At 49.0% G+C, this 19189-nt stretch overlaps 2 protein-coding genes, 1 long non-coding RNA gene and 2 pseudogenes across 3 annotated transcripts; 3 read left to right on the top strand and 2 right to left on the bottom strand.

Annotated features, from left to right (window-relative positions):
* Positions 1-1004: 1004 nt before the first annotated feature.
* Positions 1005-1658, bottom strand: LOC127675415 (PEST proteolytic signal-containing nuclear protein-like; annotated as a pseudogene).
* A 6668-nt stretch (positions 1659-8326) lies between these two features.
* Positions 8327-8916, top strand: LOC127674512 (40S ribosomal protein SA-like; annotated as a pseudogene).
* Positions 8917-10383: 1467 nt separating this feature from the next.
* Positions 10384-14408, bottom strand: LOC127675525 (uncharacterized protein CXorf49 homolog). Its single transcript, XM_052171608.1, has 6 exons — positions 13119-14408; positions 12420-12576; positions 11807-11889; positions 11491-11536; positions 10874-10915; positions 10384-10601 (listed from the first exon to the last, which is right to left on the bottom strand). The coding sequence occupies exons 1-5, from the start codon at positions 14406-14408 to the stop codon at positions 10875-10877; spliced, it is 1617 nt and encodes a 538-aa protein (XP_052027568.1). The 3' UTR covers positions 10384-10601; position 10874.
* A 436-nt stretch (positions 14409-14844) lies between these two features.
* LOC127674511 (uncharacterized protein CXorf49 homolog) lies at positions 14845-17823 on the top strand. The gene is made up of 4 exons (XM_052170258.1): positions 14845-16161; positions 16705-16861; positions 17339-17421; positions 17692-17823. Exons 1-4 carry the CDS (start codon positions 14845-14847, stop codon positions 17821-17823), a joined length of 1689 nt encoding a protein of 562 aa, XP_052026218.1.
* A 184-nt stretch (positions 17824-18007) lies between these two features.
* Positions 18008-18759, top strand: LOC127675237 (uncharacterized). The gene is made up of 2 exons (XR_007975455.1): positions 18008-18353; positions 18626-18759. It is a non-coding gene; the product is annotated as an uncharacterized LOC127675237 (long non-coding RNA).
* Positions 18760-19189: the final 430 nt, after the last annotated feature.

Raw genomic sequence — 19189 nt, 5'->3', positions numbered from 1 at the left:
ATGTTTCGCCTCAATTTCTGGTGGAAATGCTTATAGGAACTAGAATAGAAATCAAGAGAAGCACATTCAAAATACTAATTTACTTTGGTAGCAAATAGTGTCCTTTGAAGATCCTGAACGGAGACAGGCTCCATCAAAGTGGGCTAGTTATAATACTCAATACTTCATATAAGATTTTTTAATAAAAAAAATTTACTGAGCAAAGAGTTGGTACCCACTGATAGTGAAGCAATACTAGCATATAATGACCCAAAACAAAATGAAATACTCATAGGAAAAGTTTATCTTAACCTTATCTAAATTTGCTCTCAGTCAATAGTCCAGTAAAATTGTCTTCTCAATCCAAGACTCCCTCTCTGTAAGGCAGTTCCAGGGAGCCAGACCGTTAGATCATGACAGGAGAAGTCGGAGAGGAACTGCTTTCAGGTTGAAGTATACAATAACTTGGCTTCCCTCTTAATGGGCTAATAGTTATGTCTTAAAAAAATGCAATTCTTAGAAAGGTACTACTTCTGATTTCTTTATTATCTGTAACCCTTTGAAACTAATCATGTGAAACTACAAAATTAGCAAATGTCTTGAAATCTGTATATAAAATTTATGTTTATAAATTAGCTCTAATTGCAAACTCTCATTTATTAGTGTACCACTCAATCTTAAAAAATAAAGAAAAGAGGAAAAGCAAGAAGAAGAAGAAGAAGAAGAAGAAGAAGAAGAAGAAGAAGAAGAAGAAGAAGAAGAAGAAGAAGAAGAAGAAGAAGGAAAGAAAGAGAAAGAAAGAAAGAAAGAAAGAAAGAAAGAAAGAAAGAAAGAAAGAAAGAAAGAAAGAGAAAGAAAGAAAGAAAGAAAGAAAGAAAGAAAGAAAGAAAGAAAGAAAGAAAGAAAGAAAGAAAGAAAGAAAGAAAGAAAAACGGCTCCAAAGCTAGTCTTACACCATTCTTTACAAAAAGGAGACTGCTCCTTCTATCTGCACCCACCCACAGCGCAGTCTCAGAACACTTCACTTAATTGTCTTGGTCGTGGATGTTTCCGAGATGAGATTTTATATGTCTCTCCCACAACTTCTGGTTATTGGGAAAGTCGTGCTTTCCTTTATTAAAGGGGTTTGTTGGTGCGTCCCTTCCGGTGTTCTCCATCCTCGTCTTTGCTTCTGAAGGCATTTCTTCTGGCTCACTATCTTCATCTTCACTGAAAGCTGCTGCTACCGAAAGACTTTTTGGAGCAAGAGTTGGAACTGTTTCCTTACGCTGACTTGCTCCTAGTCTAATGGAGATGGCGATGCTTTCCTTGCCGTCTGACTACCTATGGCAAATCCAAACTTGGGACACCTTTGTAGGCTTTGTTGGGAGGTCTGCGACTTCGTCTTCAGCTGATCGCTTTTTCAGCGCTGCCACTGGAACTTTCCCCTCCATTACAAGATGAACTATTTTTACTGAGCAGATTGATGGGAGCAGCAGCCTCAAAAAGCGTCTTTACAAGGAAAGATACCTCTGCAGCTATCATGTACCGACCCAACAGTCCCTTCACTGCTTGTTAGCGTGTAGGCGGCAGGAACTGAGATTGTGTGGCAGTACAAGAGGCTCCCTTGAATGAACTCCGGCAGCTCTGGCTCTCTGGAGCTTCTCAGGCCTCTCCTCTCCTGCTTTCCCGTCTGCCATCTTCCCCGCAGCCGCCTCCCACTGCTGCGGTCCAGGAAAGAACCAGTAATTCTTTGCCATATACATACATATATATATATATATATATATATATGCCCTACAGAATTAGTATCTAGAACAGACAAAGAACTCAAGGAAAGAAAATTGTTTTGATTTGTGTCTTTAATTTTAAATATCTTTAGAAGGCAGATGCTAGAAAGGGCCCATGAGATAGAGAGAGAAAGAGGCCTAAGGGTTAGAGCTCGTGTGATATGAAAATGGGATACTGGGGGTTCAAGGTTTAAGTGTGGATGGGAGCAGTGAGAGACGGAAGAGCAGGGGGCAGAACTGGGTTAACTCAAGCTAAGGATGTATGAAAAACCCTCTGGAGAAGCACTACTTTGTAAGCTAATTCGAATATATAATTTAAGTTGGGCTTGGTGGCACATACCTTTAATCCGAGTTAGAGTCTAGCTTGGTCTACAGAGCAAGTTCCAGGAAAGCCAACTTCTACACAGAGGAACCCTGTGTCATGTCATATATATATATATATATATATATATATATAGTGTTATGGATTGGATAGGACATGCCTATATTAGACAGAGTTCTCTAGAATAAGAGAATTGGCAAAATGAATATATATATTATATATATATATCTTGCTAATGGATCCAATCAGCAGGAGTGGATCATGAGTGCTCTAACAAAATCAATGGATTAATCCACTGCTGGATTAATAATTTGATGGCTATATTTGAAGTGGGAGAATTCTTTGGAAGGCGGTCATATTGAGAAGTAGGTTGTTGGGGTCCTGTTCCTGGGGACTATACATTGTCATCCTTTTTCCTGTCCTGCCCCCCAGCTTCATGACTGCCATTAGGTAAGCAGCTCTGCTCTTCGGCTTCCTCCCACTACAATGCTGTGGCTCACCACAATCCAGAAACAACAGAGCCAGCCACCAGTGCAAGGAACAAATGTGTACTGAGCTATGCTTAGAAGCAGTAAGTTCTGGTCTGTTATTGCACAGCAAGGTGACTACTGACAAGCTTTGTGTGGTATAGCTCAACCTCTGAAAGAGGACTTCATTCCTGGTTCCTGCAAGGAAGCCTGAGATGACTGACAGTAATAGCAAGTGTCAGGTTGCCTGGCCTGGGTGACGACAGCACAATGTTTGGGAAGGTCATCTACAAGGACTTTGCAAGCACAATCTTTTTTTTTTTTTTTTTTTTTTTGGATGTCAAGTGTCATGCTTTCCATGAACTTTCCCTTCAAGTACAAGCCCTTTTTTTTCTGGTAATACCCAAGAAACATAGACTCTAGATTCCTGAAATTGCAGAAGATGCTGATGAAAGTCTTCTTGGACAGGTAATGATTCCTGGTGAGAAATGTGCATAGATCTGGGCCTGAAGATGATTATCAAATGGTAGTTAATAAAAGTTCACATCAGGGACAGTGCATCTGTCGTGTTCATGCCCATGTTATGGGAGGTCTGTGATGAATTGGCCTCCTGGGGAAGTATGTTTTCAAGACAATTTTCCCTTCTCTAGGCAGTGATCAACTTGTCAACTTCCAGTGTATTAAATAACAGAATTTTTTGTCTCTGTAGGGAGATACTGAGGAAATAATTTTGAAAGCATTCACAATAAAATAATTGTCACATGGATTTACAAAAGCTAAAGGAAAGGATGTTGTATGTTTTCATTATGAGAAAATTATTTGAATAAATCAGTATTTCTAATCTGATTCATATATGACAAAATGTATATATGTATTGAAAAATCTTATGGTATCTCATTAATATGTATAACCTTGTTTTGTGTATCAGTTTAAATTTTTAATAAAAACAAAAATTTCTAAGATAGACTTTAAGTTTTCCCACCATTGAAGTGTGAGGATGAGGGAATACCCAGGTGGCCCCACCTGCTCAGAGGAGAAGGGGGGGAAGGGAGGACGGAGGGGAGAGGCGGTGGCCAAGAGGGGACAGTGAGCGGGATGTAAAGTGAATAAGCAAATAAATAAATACATTTTTTTAAAAAGATGCCTGTATGCTAATACATATGTCAATTAACTCAATTTAGCAAGTCCACAGGGTGTTCATATTTCAGAACATGATATTATACATAATGTGTGCAATATTTCCATTTAAAAAGTAAAATGTAGGGGCTGCTTAATGCTTCAGCAGTTAAGGACACTTTACTGCTCTTTTGGAGATAGGGATTTAGGTCCTAGTACCCACATCCATTTCAAAGGGGTCTGATGCCCTCTTATGGCCTCTGAGGAGTCCTGCATGCATATATGCACAAAAACACAAGTTCATATACATAGACATTAAAAACAAATTTTAAAAAATAGGGACTAGAGATAGCCCTATGCTTAAGAGAAGTGGCTGCTCTTCCAGAGGACTGACCTGACGTTCAATACCTGGCACCCGCATGGTGGCTCACAACTGCCTGTAATTACATTTGCACAGGATCTGTTGATCTCTTTGGCGGGCATGTGCATACATGATGCACAGACATACATGCTGGCAAAACATCCAAACACATAAAATATTTTTAAATTAAAAATATTCAAAATAAAAAATATGCTAGGCATGGTAGTGTGTGCCTTTAAGTTCAGGATTCAGGAGAGACACAAGCAGCCAGGTCTCTGAGTTCCAGGCCAACCAGGCAAGCTACACTGGGAGTCCCTGCCTTAGAAAAAAAGATGGCCGGACAGTTGGTGGCGCACGCCTTTAATCCCAGCACTTGGGAGGCAGAGGCAGGCGGGTTTCTGAGTTCGAGGCCAGCCTGGTCTACAAAGTGAGTTCCAGGAGAGCCAGAGCTACACAGAGAAACCATGTCTCAAAAAATCAAATCCAAAAAACAAAACAAAACAAAAAGGTGGAATATGCTGGCTGTGGTGGCTCTGATCCAAGTACTCAGAACGCTGAGGCAAGGCTGGGCTACAGAGTGAGATTCAGGCTCGTCTGGATAGCAGACTGAAGCCCTGTCTACAAAACAAAAAGAAAAACAAAAGCAAACAAAAACAAAAAATAAAATAATTTCTTTGTTCAAAAATATCGGTGTGAGGGACCAGAGAGTTACCTCAGTGGTTAAGAGCACTTGCTGCTCTTACAGAGGATCTGAGTTTGATTCTCAGCACCCACATGGCTGCTCAGAACTGTCTGTAACTCTGCTTCCAGAGACTCCACAGCCTTCCTCTGACCTCTGAAGGCACCAGGCATTGGTGCGGTCAGCAAACATGGAGGCCAGACACTCATACACACAAAATAAAAATAAATAAATCTAAAATATTTGTAATATATGAAGTTCCCCTATTGGTGTAGAAATTCTGCTTTTAAGTATTTATTTTTAAAAAGCAAAGTATCTGGGCTAAAGAGATGACTCAGAGGTTAAGAACACTTGCTGATCTCCCAGAGGACCTGAGTTTGGTTCCCAGCAACCACACAGCAGCTCACAAACACCTGTAACAATTCCAGGGAATTCAGCACCCTCGTCTGGCCTGCACAGATACCTGAATGTGTGTAACATACACACAGAAAGATATAACACAAAGATTTCAATGAAGATAGAGAAAATGTTTTTAAAACAGAGTTTCCAAATGTTATTAGTTTCTCAGCTAGCATGTTCCCAGCATTCTCTGAGAGAGGACAGCAAGCCATGGATGAGGAAGGACACGAAATGTGATCTCTTCTTTTGTCTTAAGATGAACTTTCATTTGTACTTAAGAAGGAATTTCTTATGGATCCTATAAACATGAAGGGACCTTGAGAATATTATGATAGGGACCTAGTCTCTCAAAACATAAAATACCGAGGCTGGAGAAATTGTTCTGTGGTTAAGAGCACTTGTTGTGCAGTCATAAGGACTGGAATTTGGGTCCCAGTAAGTATGTCACAAGCCAGGCATCTCGAAGATCTCCAACTACAAGAGATCCAATCCCCTCGTGTCTCCCATGTACACATAGGCATGTGTATGTACATACATGCAACAAATGCATACCCACATAAATTTTTTAAACAGTAAAATGCTGCGTGATTTTACTTACACTAAGGATCCCAAAGAGTTCAACTCAGAGGAACAGAAGATAGGATGGCGGTTTTCAGATTCTAGAGAAATGTGGGAGTTAATTTTTAATGGTTACACAGTTCCTCTTTTTGAAAATAGCACTATTTTCCTCATGTGATGTATCTTGATTAGTTTGCCCTTCCTCTACTTCTCCCAGCTCTGCCTCGACTCTCCTCCCACCCAGATCCGATCCATTCACAAATGTCTACTTATGCTCTTCACTAATTCTGTTACATTCCACTATTAGCAATACAATGCTGTGGACACCAATTTCTCAGCAGGTGTCAATATCTTGGATTAGACCAGTGGCTTTTAACCTGCCAGCTGCGACCTTTTTGACTTTTCACAGGGGTCGCTTACGAAACAAATATTTACATTATGATTCATAACAGTAGCAAAATTATGGTTATGAAATAGCAAAGGAAATAATTTTATGGTTGGAGGTCACCACAACATGAGGATCTGTATTAAAGGGTCATAGACTTAGGAAGGCTAGGGACAACTGGATTAGTCTCTCAGAGGACACTATATCTTTCAGTAAGGTGCAGGTCATGTTTGTAAAGAAGCTCAGAGGATCCCTGGCTTCCAGCCCCAGGGAAATGTTGCTAGGGGTTCCCTAGTGCCAGTGCATCAGGGGCAGGCACACAGCTCAGCCACCCTACAAAGCCCTCACTGAGCTGAGCTGCAGCAGGAGGCAGGACAGAGCTTAGGTGTTCTCCAGGGCACACCCTCTCCTGGCTGGGGAGGAGGCTGAGAAAGAGTGGGGGGTGAAAGGAAGAGAACGCTCTTACCTCCTCCTTTCCAATGGGGCCCAATTTTATTTGTCAGAACTGAGCCCGGGAACCTGCCACTTCCTCCCCTAGATGCAGCGGGATCAGTCTGCCACAGTAACACACTATTGCACAGCAGTAAGACTAGATGAGGAGGAGGGAGGTTGTGTGCATGCAGCTGCACTGGTGACGATGGCCTTGAGCATGCAAGAACGGGACCTGGGTGCGGGAATACACCAACCACAGCCAGGCCTGACTGACTGGTGCAAGCTGCCAGAAACCCAACTGCAGAGTCTGTCAGACTTCACTCGGCTCTTAGACCTGCCAGAGTTAGGCAATGTGGCTCAGGATGACAGCCACATCCTAAGAAACTGAGAACATCCTCTCAGAGAGGGGTTCCAAGTAGATGGGGGTTTGAGTCCCCACTTTCCATTCAGGCTCTGAGGTCTATGATTGTCCTACTCTATGTATTATGTGCTGTCTCCTGAAAGTCAACCTATGGGGCCCAGAGGGGACCCCCGGAGGCTGTGGGGCAGGGTACGGCCAGGCCTCACCCACTCTGAACTCTCACTGAACACATCTCACCTGACTCTCCCTTAGCTTAGAGCAGGCCTGCTCCCGGGAGAGCTCCTGCTTCAAAGATAAGCGCCAGCCAGCTAATCTGAGAAACATATCACTCTCACCAAGAAGGATCTTAAAACACTTATTCTCATTGTGTCTGAGTAGTTTCTCTGCATGTGTGTCTATGGAACATGTGTGTTGTATGCTGAGCTCCAGGAGGCCAGAAAAAGGTCTCTCTTATCCCCTGGCATTGGACTTATAAACAGATGTAAGATGTAAACTGGTTGGAAGTTCTGAGACTCGAACCCAGGTCCTCTGGAAGAGCAACCACTACTTTTAACTACTGAGCCAACTCTTAAGGACCTCAGGGTAGATTTTCTGAGACTATGTGCTAGGACAGAATCCAGAGCCCACTTGGACAACTATATTGCTATAAAAGCACTAATCAGTAGCTTTTGTGACTTGCAATTCCGTAAACAGTCCATGCTTTCCTGTGGTATGAGTTTCAAAAAACTACCTCTAATGAAATACTGTACATTGCATGTGTCACAGACTGAGGTCTCAGGTCGCTGAGCCATAGCTTTCCACACCAAGGGCAGTCACATTGCATTCACAGATTCACAGCACACACAGCCAGTGCGATGGGCAGACCCCACGGCCCCAGATGATTTGGCATCACCAGGCCATCAAAGGTGAAAAGCCCCCCACGTCTCAGGAATGGGGCCTGGCAGTGCCCACACCTGCTCATCCCGCCATCTCAGATCCTGCCTGGCACTTGATCCTGATTTGAGGCTGGAAGCCATCCTGTCTGTCAGGATGTGGAGCCCTGGAGGTAATAGGGAAGATGGACCAGGGACATACAGTATCATGTTTGGAAATATTTGTAACATGTGGGAAGGGTGAGGAGAGACCTGTGGAAAACCTTTCACACAGCTGTGGACACATCACCTTCAAAACCAGATGCACAGCTAGCAAGATGGTTCGAGCCTGAAAACCTGAGTTCACATTTTAGAATCCACTTTAACAATCTGGATGAAGGGGCTAGACATACGTCTCAGAGGATAAGCGCACTAGGTCACCCGGAGGAATATGAGTTCAATTCCCAGCAACCACATGGTGGCTCAAAACCAACTGTAATGGGATGAAATGCCCTCCTCTGGTGTGTCTGAAGGCAGAAACTTTGTACTCACAAATAAAATAATTGCTAAACACAAAAACAACAAAAAAGAACAACCTCTGGGGAGATGGCTAATGAGTTAGGAGTAGTGTGTGACTGTGTGCTCCAATTGCTGGCCTCTTCACACCTGGGACCTTCACTAACCAGATCCAAGCAGCCTTCAGGGAGCCTCGGCTTCTAGTGGTGACTGATCGCAGGGCTGACCACCTCACAGAGGCCTCTTATGTAAACCTGCCCACCACTGCTCTGTGTAACACGGATTCTCCCCTGCGCCGTGTGGACATTGGCATCCCATGCAACAACAAGGGAGCTCACTCAGTGGGTCTGATGGGCTGGATGCTGGCCCGGGAAGTACTCCAGAGGCAAGGGACTATCCCCCGTGAGCACCCATGGGAGGTTATGCGTGATCTTCACTTCCACAGAGGCCCAGAGGAGATGGAGAAGGAGGTGCAGACTGCTGCTGAGAAGGCTGTGACCAAGGAGGGATTCCAGGGAGAATGGACCGCACCAGCTCCTGAGTTCCCTGCTGCCCAGCCTGAGGCGGCCGACTGGTCTGAGGGTGTGCATGTGTCCTCTGTGTCCACCGAGCAGTTCCCCACATTCGACTGCATGCACAGCAGCCAGCCACTGAGGACGGGTCAGCAGCTCCCACAGCGCAGGCCACCGAGTAGGTGGGAATCACCACTGAGTGGTCCTGAGCTGCTCTGAGACAGCTGAGCAAAGGGAAAAAAAGGTAGAAGGAAAATGGAGTTCCTAAAAGCTGAAAAACAAACAAACAAAAAACCATATGCACAGGCTCCCATGATGGCTCGAGCCTGAAAACCTGAGTTCACTTATTAGAACCCACTTTAAAAATCTGGATGCGGAGGATGCATAAGTCTCAGAGGATAACAGCACTGACTGCTCTTCCAGAGCAATATAAGTTCAATTCCCAGGAGCCACATGGTGGCTCACAACCATCTGTAATGGGATCCGCTGCCCTCTTCTGGAGTGTACTCACATATATGAAATAAATCTTTAAAAAAAAACCCTCTGGATGCAGGGTGGGGGAAAGATGGCTCACGGGTAAAGAACAGTGTGCTGCTCTCCTAGAGGCTGTGAGCTCAGCCTCCCCTCCCTCTTTCCTCTCCCTCAGCCCCCAACCCCACCTCTCTCACACACCCCCACGCCCCCACACATTCCCCAAGCTTCTTAAAACCAGAATTTTTCAGATGGGGGCCAGATAAGAACACTTGTCAGACAAGGACCTGGAGATGTGGCCACTCAGGCCCTCGAGGCCTTCACTTCCACTGTCGTGAAAAGGTTCCCTGGGTTGGCACACAGAACCACTAAAGACTCACTTCACAACACCAAGCCAGAGAGAAGCAGGCACACTCTTCTCTGCTCCCTACGGCCTGGGTGCACACTGTGTGGCTTCACTTACTCCACCACCCATGGAGATGTGATCTACACCTCTGCTGCCATGGCCCAGGGCAGGCCAGGGGACCTGGAAACTCATCTCAGAGGGGAGGGTTATGCAGGGGCCCAAAGATGAAGTGCAAGTTCTAGTCCAGGACTCCCCGAGTGCAGTGCCTCCCAGAGACAGACTGATCCACAAGGTCGGAGACTGGGATGGGGGAAGACCAGGAGGGGAGACAGGACTGCTGCATGCAGGGAACAGGGGACAAGAATGGCTTTCTGAGACTGTCCCAGAGAAAGCAGGAGTCAGGGCAAGGGCAGGGACTCTGGCAAAGGGGAAAATGCTGGCCGGGTCAGGCCTGGCCCCTAAGAATCCAGACCTGGCACACTAAGCTTGGGTGCATGGCGCCTGCTCAGGAGCTGAGCCCTGTGTGCCCACGGCCCACTCAGGACTACTGCTATTTTCTTGTTCTTTTCCACAAAATACTTTATTTTTGAAAAGTTCATACACGAGAACCGTATTTGGGGAATATAGACTGGATTGTAGGTGGCGACTAGTGTTCTCGAGGGCCAGGAAAGGGACAGTTTCCACCCCATTGCTGTACCTAATCACCCACCAAAAGAAAAAGGGCTGAATATAGGACAAAAGTATGTAATGTGAGACAGCTCTCACCAGGGGCAGGTATGGGGCAAAAACAGGGGCACAGCTCAGCTCTGGCTGTAGAGCAGAGGCTCTCAATCTGTGGGTGGCGACTCCCACAGGCTCACACATCAGATATTACACGATGATAAACAACAGTTGCAAAAATACAGTTGTGAAGTAGCAACGAAATAACTTCATGGCTGGAGAGTAACATAACACAAGGAACTGTATTAAGAGGCCATAGCATTAGGAAGCTGGAACCACTGCTGTAGAAGAACTGGAAGGAAGCGGGATCCATGGGTTGTAGTTTGGCCTCTTCTGTGGGGAGACTCTGGGTCCAACCTGCCAAGCAAAAACAGAGTCAGAGCTGGGCCGTGGTGGCGCACACCTTTAATCTCAGCACTTGGGAGGCAGAGGCAGGCAGATTTCTGAGTTCGAGGCCAGCCTGGTCTACAGAGTGAGTTCCAGGATAGCCAGGGCTATACAGAGAAACCCTGTCTGGAAAAAAACCAAAACCCAAAAACCAATTCAAACAAACAAACAAACAGTGTCAGGCCAGCACTGGCTTCCTGAGCAGTCAGGACTGTGGCAAGGGCTGTGGATAGAACACTCACTTCAAAGATCCTGGAACTTTTCGTTGAGCGCCTGCATGATCGCTGAAACACAAGAGGTACAAATGGGCAATGCAGACACAGACACGCAGGAACCCACCAGCCTGAGACCCATTGTCTGTTCCACGGGAACTTCCAGACAGCCGCCTCACTGCCCTCCAGCCCCCATCCAAGCAGGCAGACTTGGGACAGACTCCCCCACCCATCACCGAGCGCTATGTGCAAACTTTTTCTACAGGAGAACAGCATGGACAGGCAGTCCTCAAACTCTGGGTCACAGCAGTGCCAGCCCTACTTGTGAAGCAAACAAACAATCATGTCACAACAGACACCTGATAAACCACAGGTGCTAGGACTTCAAGGGAAAGTAAAGGAGGAACTTGTGACTGTCTGGAGAGAAGGGGACCTGGGGGACTCATCTGCACAGCACATGGCAAAGCAGGGAGCCACTTGGTGCAAGTCCCAGAAGTCAAGGCGCAGAGGGCTCCCAGCCTGGCCTGCTTCATGTCACATCACCCATGAGTGTCTACCCCACTACCCACCATAATCACCTGCACCCAAACAATAAGCTCCCCCTCCGTCCCTGACCCAGTATCCTTCCTGCCCAGGGTAGGCCATACCTAGTTGTTCCTTCAGTTCATCTATTTCCTTCTGTAACATCAGACACTAGCCCAGCAGACATGGAAGAAAAAAGAGAGATTAGTATTGAATGTCCTGGCTTCCTCTCTGCTCCATCCCCACTTACAATTACCCTCCCCCCACTGTCCACAGTCTTGTGATAAGAGTAACACAAAACCATAAACAGGAAGGAGGGGCCCTCTCTTTGTGCAGTACGGGACAGGAGTTGGTACAGGGGATTAACTGTCAGGTTAACTTGGACACTCAGCTCAGAGGCTAGCTGAGGCTGGCATTTCTGAGAGCTGATGAAAGTTTTACCTGCTGGCAGCCCCCGATTGCTTGTACTGGATGTGGTCTGTCTCCAACTGGGAATGGCAGGCGTAGAGGCACTTCCTGGTCACCTGAAACACACACACACACATATGGGTGTGGGTGAGAAGCAGGATCATACAGGTGGAAAGGGACTAATTGGGTTTGATATGAGGTAGCAGTGCCCTCTGCTGGCAGCAACTTGTACCTGGGAAATCTTCAGCTCTACCCAGCTCTATTCCTGCCTTCACTGCAGCCCAGAGGCAGCATAAAGGTGGTGTGAGCACCTAAGACAAAACCACTGTGTGGATGCTACCAGGACTACCACCATGGCTAGAAGCTGGAAGCAGCTCAGTGCATGAATAGGGATTAGCAGCAAAATCTCTGGTGTTAGATAGGGAGTTGGTGTTGTTCTACCCTTTAAAGTCACACATCCTACAATCCCACTCATTTCATTATGTGACCTGAGGCCCCCTGACCACACCCAGTCCCCTGTGGACTCCCTGCCTGCCCCATCAGGGAAGCCCAAGGCACAAGGCTGCAATCCCCAAAAGAACAGAGCCTAAGGTTGCTTTTCTCTCCCCCATCCTCCCTCACTGCTCTCAAACCCCCAAAGTCTCACCAGCAGGCGGAGGTGCTCTGGGTCTGACACATCTCTGGCTCAAGGACAAGAACTGCGGGTTTCCTGGAACTTGAGGTGCTCTGGGGTTGGAGTCTCCACTGCTCATTTCCACACGATGCATGCACAGGGAAGGCTGCTCTGCCCTGTGTGGTGGAATCTCACACACACCAAAAACATATCACTAAGTATATGTTGTTGAGAGGGTGAGGGGAAAGTGGGGCAACAAAATGGAGGCTTGGGAGGCTCAGCCCATCTGCACTTTCTGTCCTCAGTCGGCCTCAGGTCAGGAGGCAGAGCTCAGCCAGGAAGGAGCCCACAGACCCTGAAAAGGCTCAGGTCCCGGCCTGGCTTCCTTGGGGAGGAACCAGGGAGGAATCAGGAGGCCCTCAGGACTGACTGTGTGCTCAGGGTGTGCAGCCCACACTCTAAGGGCTCTCTGGACACAAAGCACCCAAACTGACAGCCAGGCCCATTTCCCACCCCAGACCTGGTTAGAGAGAGGAAATGCACAGGGAAGGGAACAGTAACCGGCACCTGACTGAGGCTCCCTTGATATCCACCCTCACTTACTACTCCACACTGACATCCTAATCAGGACGAGTGTCCACTGACAACTTCCCAAGCCAAGGCAGGGGCAGGGGCAGCTGTGCTGGGGAGAGAAAGGGCAGGGCAACAAGAGACAGGGGATGGTCTACTCACTTGGGCCTGCAGGCCAGGATCTCTTGGTGAGTTATCGTCTTTGGACACTGCCTGTGTCTCCTTTGTCCTCTTTGCCACGGATTTCTTCCCAGTGCAGAAGGGCTTGCACTCTTTGGGCCCTGAAGGCAGTGAGCATTTACTGGCCTTCCCTAGCAGGGCAACCCCTGAGATTGGGGGGAAAGTGGCTGGTTCTACAGGAGCTGACTTGAGTCTCTGTCCCCATGGTGGGAAGGTTCTTCCGATGGGTCCTCTTGAGGCATCCCACTGACATGTCTTCTCCTGGGCTGGCTTCTTTCTAGGACTGGTCTTGGGCAAGCCACCGGAAGCGACAGGGGCAGGGGCACCAGTAGTGGCAATGGCCGAGGCACTGGCAGTGGCGGTGGCAGCAGCTGCAATAGCTCCTTGGTGGCTGCTCCTGCTCCCTTCTCTGCTCCAAACGATACTCTGCTTTTTCTTAGATAGAGAGCTTTCCTGGTCTCCTGAAGCCTGCTTTTCTATGCCTGAACTGAGCCCTCTTGGAGTGGTAGCCAGCAGAGAGGGCGGCACATGGACTAAACCTTCTCTGCCATGGACATTTGTGTGTCTAGGTGGATCTTCCAGCTCGGTGAGGCCAGTGGCCTTGGGCTGGCTTCCTTCTTTGAGACAAATGGTTACCCTCATCATCTGTATCTCACTGAACTCATCAGAAGATTCAGGGTCGGAGGACGGATATTGAGTGTCATCACTGGCTATCATTCGACTGGTGGCACTTCTTCTCGGGGTCATCCAGGCCCTGCCTCTCCCTAGACCTCTGGGGTGCAGTTGGGCTGCTGCGTACTGCTTCCCTTCTGTTGAGGTCAGCGGGCGCGCGCTTCTCCTGAGCGTGCTCGCGTCTGAGTCTCCCCAGATGGTAAAGGGCTCAGCCGCACAGGCTTGGGGAGACGGATGTCTGTGGACACCCCAGGCCTCCCGGTTGGCTACATGCTGCCCGAAGCTCGTACCTTCTACGGCCAGCTGCTGGACAAAGTCCAAACTGTCCCCTCTGTCATCCACCGGAGTGCCGGGCCGGCCTTCGCAGCCCCAAATGACTGACCTTCCCTCCATGTCCTCCCTGTCTAACCAGGATTCACACTGAAAGGTCTTGGAGACCGGGTGACACATTTTGTCCTCTCTGCTCCTTAACAGCCTCTCCTCAGGGCCTATGCCGTGTCCCCTTGGGAAGCCGTGGGCAAAGCGGCGTCTTTCTGAGTGCTCCCCACTTTCTGGCCCCAAATTGGCCCCCCGAAGAGAAACCTCATCAGGAGAGCTCATGTTTCCAGTCCTGCAGGCACAGTCTGAGGGAAAACCGCCACCGCCTTCACCGCATTTCCAGCTACGCCTTGGCGAAGCCAACCGCCTCGGCCGCGACTGCAGGTGCCATACGCCTCACGTTCAAATATCGCGAGACTTCATGCCCGGGGGTGGGGGGAGCGGCGGGGGTTCATTTCGCCGTTCTCATTGGTCGGCCATCGTACGAGCCACCAACCAGGGCTTTCATTGTTGGGCCTTTACTCGAAGCCCTAGCCAATAGAGACGAGGACTCTTAAAGAAAGGGCGGGGCTTGGGGCCTAGTGTGAGGCCTTCTCGAGACTTCGAAGTCTCGCTAAGTCACGTGTTCTCTGAAAGGCCTGCGATACCTGACGAAAGGCCTCAGTTTCTCCGTGCTGACAACAGGGCGCTATCTTCCTAAGTATCCCGTGCTGCCGACATGAGCTCTTCGGATGAGGCGGCCGTCCCCGCAGCCTGTGACGATGAGGACACCCCTGTTACCGGTGCCATGAATTCCCAGGATCAGGTGTCTGTTCCGGAAGCTGACTTGGGTCGGGAAGGCAGGGAGCGTTTAGGGGACCCTGTGAGCAGCCCCAGAGTTCCAGAGGCTTCGAGCCTCATCCAAGGTCCTCCGAAGATCAGAGAGGGTGGAGGCAGCCTCCCGGGCCCTGAGAGCACTGAGCTGGAGTCTGGCCCTAAGCTGGAAGCAACAGAGGGAAGAGGCAGGGGGTTTAGGGATCCAGAATGGCGGACCACTTCCCCCGTGGACCAAGAAGAGGCCGACCTGGATATTTTGCCCCAGCTTAGTATTGAGGCGATGACTGTAATGCGAGAGCTGACCAACCTACAGACCCGAAAAGTCTGCAGGTACCCGTCCCCACAATCTTGTGCCGCTGAGCTGGCTGCCCTCTGGGGAAACACAGATGAAGGCTCCAACAGAGGGGCACTGTCCCTGAGCACTATGAGAGGGAAACAGGCCCCTGAAGGTGCAACGCACTCCAGAGGCCTGGGGAGAGGCAGAACCTGGGTGACCCCAAGAAGAGGCACCGTAGGTAGGATGGTGAGTAGTGAAGGTGTCCAATATCCCTCCGCAAACCCTGTGTCCTCTGATGAGTTCACTGACACTCACATGATGAAAGGCACCATTGGCCTCAAAGAAGGAGACCAGGCCAGGTCCAGTGGCCTCACTGAGCTGGATAACATAGCCAGACACACAAATGTTCATGGCAGAGGAAATTTTGTCCATGTTCCCCCTTCTGTATTGTCCAGTGCTCCCTGGGGAGTCAGCTCAAGCATAGAAAGGCAGGCTGCAGGAGAACTGGAAAGCTCTTTGTCTAAGAAAAAGCCAAATATATTCTGGGGCAAAGAAGGGAGCAAACCCAGCCACCAAGGAGCTACTGCAGCTGCTGCCCCTACCTCAGCTTCTGGTACTTCAGGTGCCCTGCACAAGACCAGTCCCAAAAAGAAGCAAGCCCAAGAGAAGACCTCCTCCTCAGATGCCTCAAGAGGACCTCAGGGGAGAAGCCTCCCACCATGGGAGCAAAGACTCAAGTCAGCACCTGTGGGGCCAGCCACCCTACCCCCAATCTCAGGAATTGCCCTGCTAGGGAAGGCCAGTAAATGCTCACTGCCTTCAGGGCCTAAAGAGTACAAGCCCTTCTGCACTGGGAAGAAGTCTGTGGCAAAGAGGACAAAGGAGACACAGGCAGGGCCTAAAGACGATAACTCACCAAGGGATCCTGGCCTGCCAGCCCAAGTGAGTAGACCATCCCCTGTCTCTTGTTGCCCTGCCCTTTCTCTCCCCAGCACAGCTGCCCCTGACCCTGCCTTGGCTTGGGAAGTTGTGAGTGGACACTCATCCTGATTAGGATGTCAGTGTGGAGTAGTAAGTGAGGGTGGATATCAAGGGAGCCCCGGTCAGGTGCCAGTTACTGTTCCCTTCCCTGTGCATTTCCTCTCTCTAACCAGGTCTGGGGTGGGAAATGGGCCTGGCTGTCAGTTTGGGTGCTTTGTGTCCAGAGAGCCCTTAGAGTGTGGGCTGCACACCCTGAGCACACAGTCAGTCCTGAGGGCCTCCTGATTCCTCCCTGGTTCCTCCCCAAGGAAGCCAGGCCAGGACCTGAGCCTTTTCAGGGTCTGTGGGCTCCTTCCTGGCTGAGCTCTGCCTCCTGACCTGAGGCTGACTGAGGACAGAAAGTGCAGATGGGCTGAGCCTCCCAAGCCTCCATTTTGTTGCCCCACTTTCCCCTCAACCTCTCAACAACATATACTCAGTGATATGTTTGTGTGTGTGTGTGAGGTTCCACCACACAGGGCAGAGCAGCCTTCCCTGTGCATGCATCGTGTGGAAATGAGCAGTGGAGACTCCAACCCCAGAGCACCTCAAGTTCCAGGAAACCCGCAGTTCTTGTCCTTGAGCCAGAGATGTGTCAGACCCAGAGCACCTCCGCCTGCTGGTGAGACTTTGGGGATTTGAGAGCAATGAGGGAGGATGGGGGAGAGAAAAGCAACCTTGGGCTCTGTTCTTTTGGGGATTGCAGCCTTGTGCCTTGGGCTTCCCTGATGGGGCAGGCAGGAAGTCCACAGGGGACTGGGTGTGGTCAGGGGGCCTCAGGTCACATAATGAAATGAGTGGGATTGTAGGATGCGTGACTTTAAAAAGTAGAACAACACCAACTCCACCGGTAGCTTTTAGCTAACCAGAGTGTTTGCTTGGTGAGCCACGCTCAGTCAATGACCTTGTCTCAGGTTCTAGTTTAGTTGTACCAAGCAAGAAGCAACAGAAAAGGAAGGTTCAAAGCCTGCTGAGCTGATGACCTAACAGATACTAGTTGCTTCCAACGCAGGGAGATGTGGACTCATTTTAGATTTCACCAATCCCTTCACACCTGCACCCTAAGTCTACATGCTACATAAAACAATTTTCTTTTTAGGGGAACAGGATCCACCTGTGGGTGCCATACTCCCAGATGAGGAGAGTCCACCAGTACTACAAGGGACTCCAGGTTGTGCACAGGTAAAGACTTGTCAGCTCTCAGAAATGCCAGCCTCAGCTAGCCTCTGAGCTGAGTGTCCAAGTTAACCTGACAGTTAATCCCCTGTACCAACTCCTGTCCCGTACTGCACAAAGAGAGGGCCCCTCCTTCCTGTTTATGGTTTTGTGTTACTCTTATCACAGGACTGTGGACAGTGGGGGGGAGGGTAATTGTAAGTGGGGATGGAGCAGAGAGGAAGCCAGGTCATTCAATACTAATCTCTCTTTTTTCTTCCGTGTCTGCTGGGCTAGTGTCTGATGTTCCAGAAAGAAATAGATGAACTGAAGGAACAACTAGGTATGGCCTACCCTGGGCAGGAAGGATACTGGGTCAGGGACGGAGGGGGAGCTTATTGTTTGGGTGCAGGTGATTATGGTAGGTAGTGGGGCAGACACTCATGGGGGATGTGACATGAAGCAGGCCAGGCTGGGAGCCCTCTGCGCCTTGACTTCTGGGACTTGCACCAAGTGGCTCCCTGCTCTGCCATGTGCTGTGCAGATGTGTCCCCCAGGTCCCCTTCTCTCCAGACAGTCACAAGTTCCTCCTTTACTTTCCCTTGAAGTCCTGGCACCTGTGGTTTGTCAGGTGTCTGTTGTCACATGATTGTTTGTTTGCTTCACAAGTAGGGCTGGCACTGCTGTGACCCAGAGTTTGAGGACTGCCTGTCCATGCTGTTCTCCTGTAGAAAAAGTTTGCACATAGCGCTCGGTGATGGGTGGGGGAGTCTGTCCCAAGTCTGTCTGCTTGGATGGGGGCTGGAGGGCAGTGAGGCGGCTGTCTGGAAGTTCCCGTGGAACAGACAATGGGTCTCAGGCTGGTGGGTTCCTGCGTGTCTGTGTCTGCATTGCCCATTTGTACCTCTGTGTTTCAGCGATCATGCAGGCGCTCAACGAAGAGTTCCAGGATCTTTGAAGTGAGTGTTCTATCCACAGCCCTTGCCACAGTCCTGACTGCTCAGGAAGCCAGTGCTGGCCTGACTCTGTTTGTTTGTTTGTTTGAATTGGTTTTTGGGTTTTGGTTTTTTTCCAGACAGGGTTTCTCTGTATAGCCCTGGCTATCCTGGAACTCACTCTGTAGACCAGGCTGGCCTAGAACTCAGAAATCTGCCTGCCTCTGCCTCCCAAGTGCTGAGATTAAAGGTGTGCGCCACCACGGCCCAGCTCTGACTCTGTTTTTGCTTGGCAGGTTGGACCCAGAATCTCCCCACAGAAGAGGCCAAACTACAACCCATGGATCCCGCTTCCTTCCAGTTCTTCTACAGCAGTGGTTCCAGCTTCCTAATGCTATGGCCTCTTAATACAGTTCCTTGTGTTATGTTACTCTCCAGCCATGAAGTTATTTCGTTGCTACTTCACAACTGTATTTTTGCAACTGTTGTTTATCATAGTGTAATATCTGATGTGTGAGACTGAGGGAGTCGCCACCCACAGATTGAGAGCCTCTGCTCTACAGCCAGAGCTGAGCTGTGCCCCTGTTTTTGCCCCATACCTGCCCCTGGTGAGAGCTGTCTCACATTACATACTTTTGTCCTATATTCAGCCCTTTTTCTTTTGGTGGGTGATTAGGTACAGCAATGGGGTGGAAACTGTCCCTTTCCTGGCCCTCGAGAACACTAGTCGCCACCTACAATCCAGTCTATTTTCCCCAAATACGGTTCTCGTGTATGAACTTTTCAAAAATAAAGTATTTTGTGGAAAAGAACAAGAAAATAGCAGCAGTCCTGAGTGGGCTGTGGGCCGTGGGCACACA

The sequence above is a fragment of the Apodemus sylvaticus genome, chromosome X, assembly GCF_947179515.1.
Source record: "Apodemus sylvaticus chromosome X, mApoSyl1.1, whole genome shotgun sequence".
Taxonomy (NCBI): domain Eukaryota; kingdom Metazoa; phylum Chordata; class Mammalia; order Rodentia; family Muridae; genus Apodemus; species Apodemus sylvaticus.
Note: the sequence above shows the minus strand (reverse complement) of the source record. Positions and strands in the feature narration are given on the sequence as shown.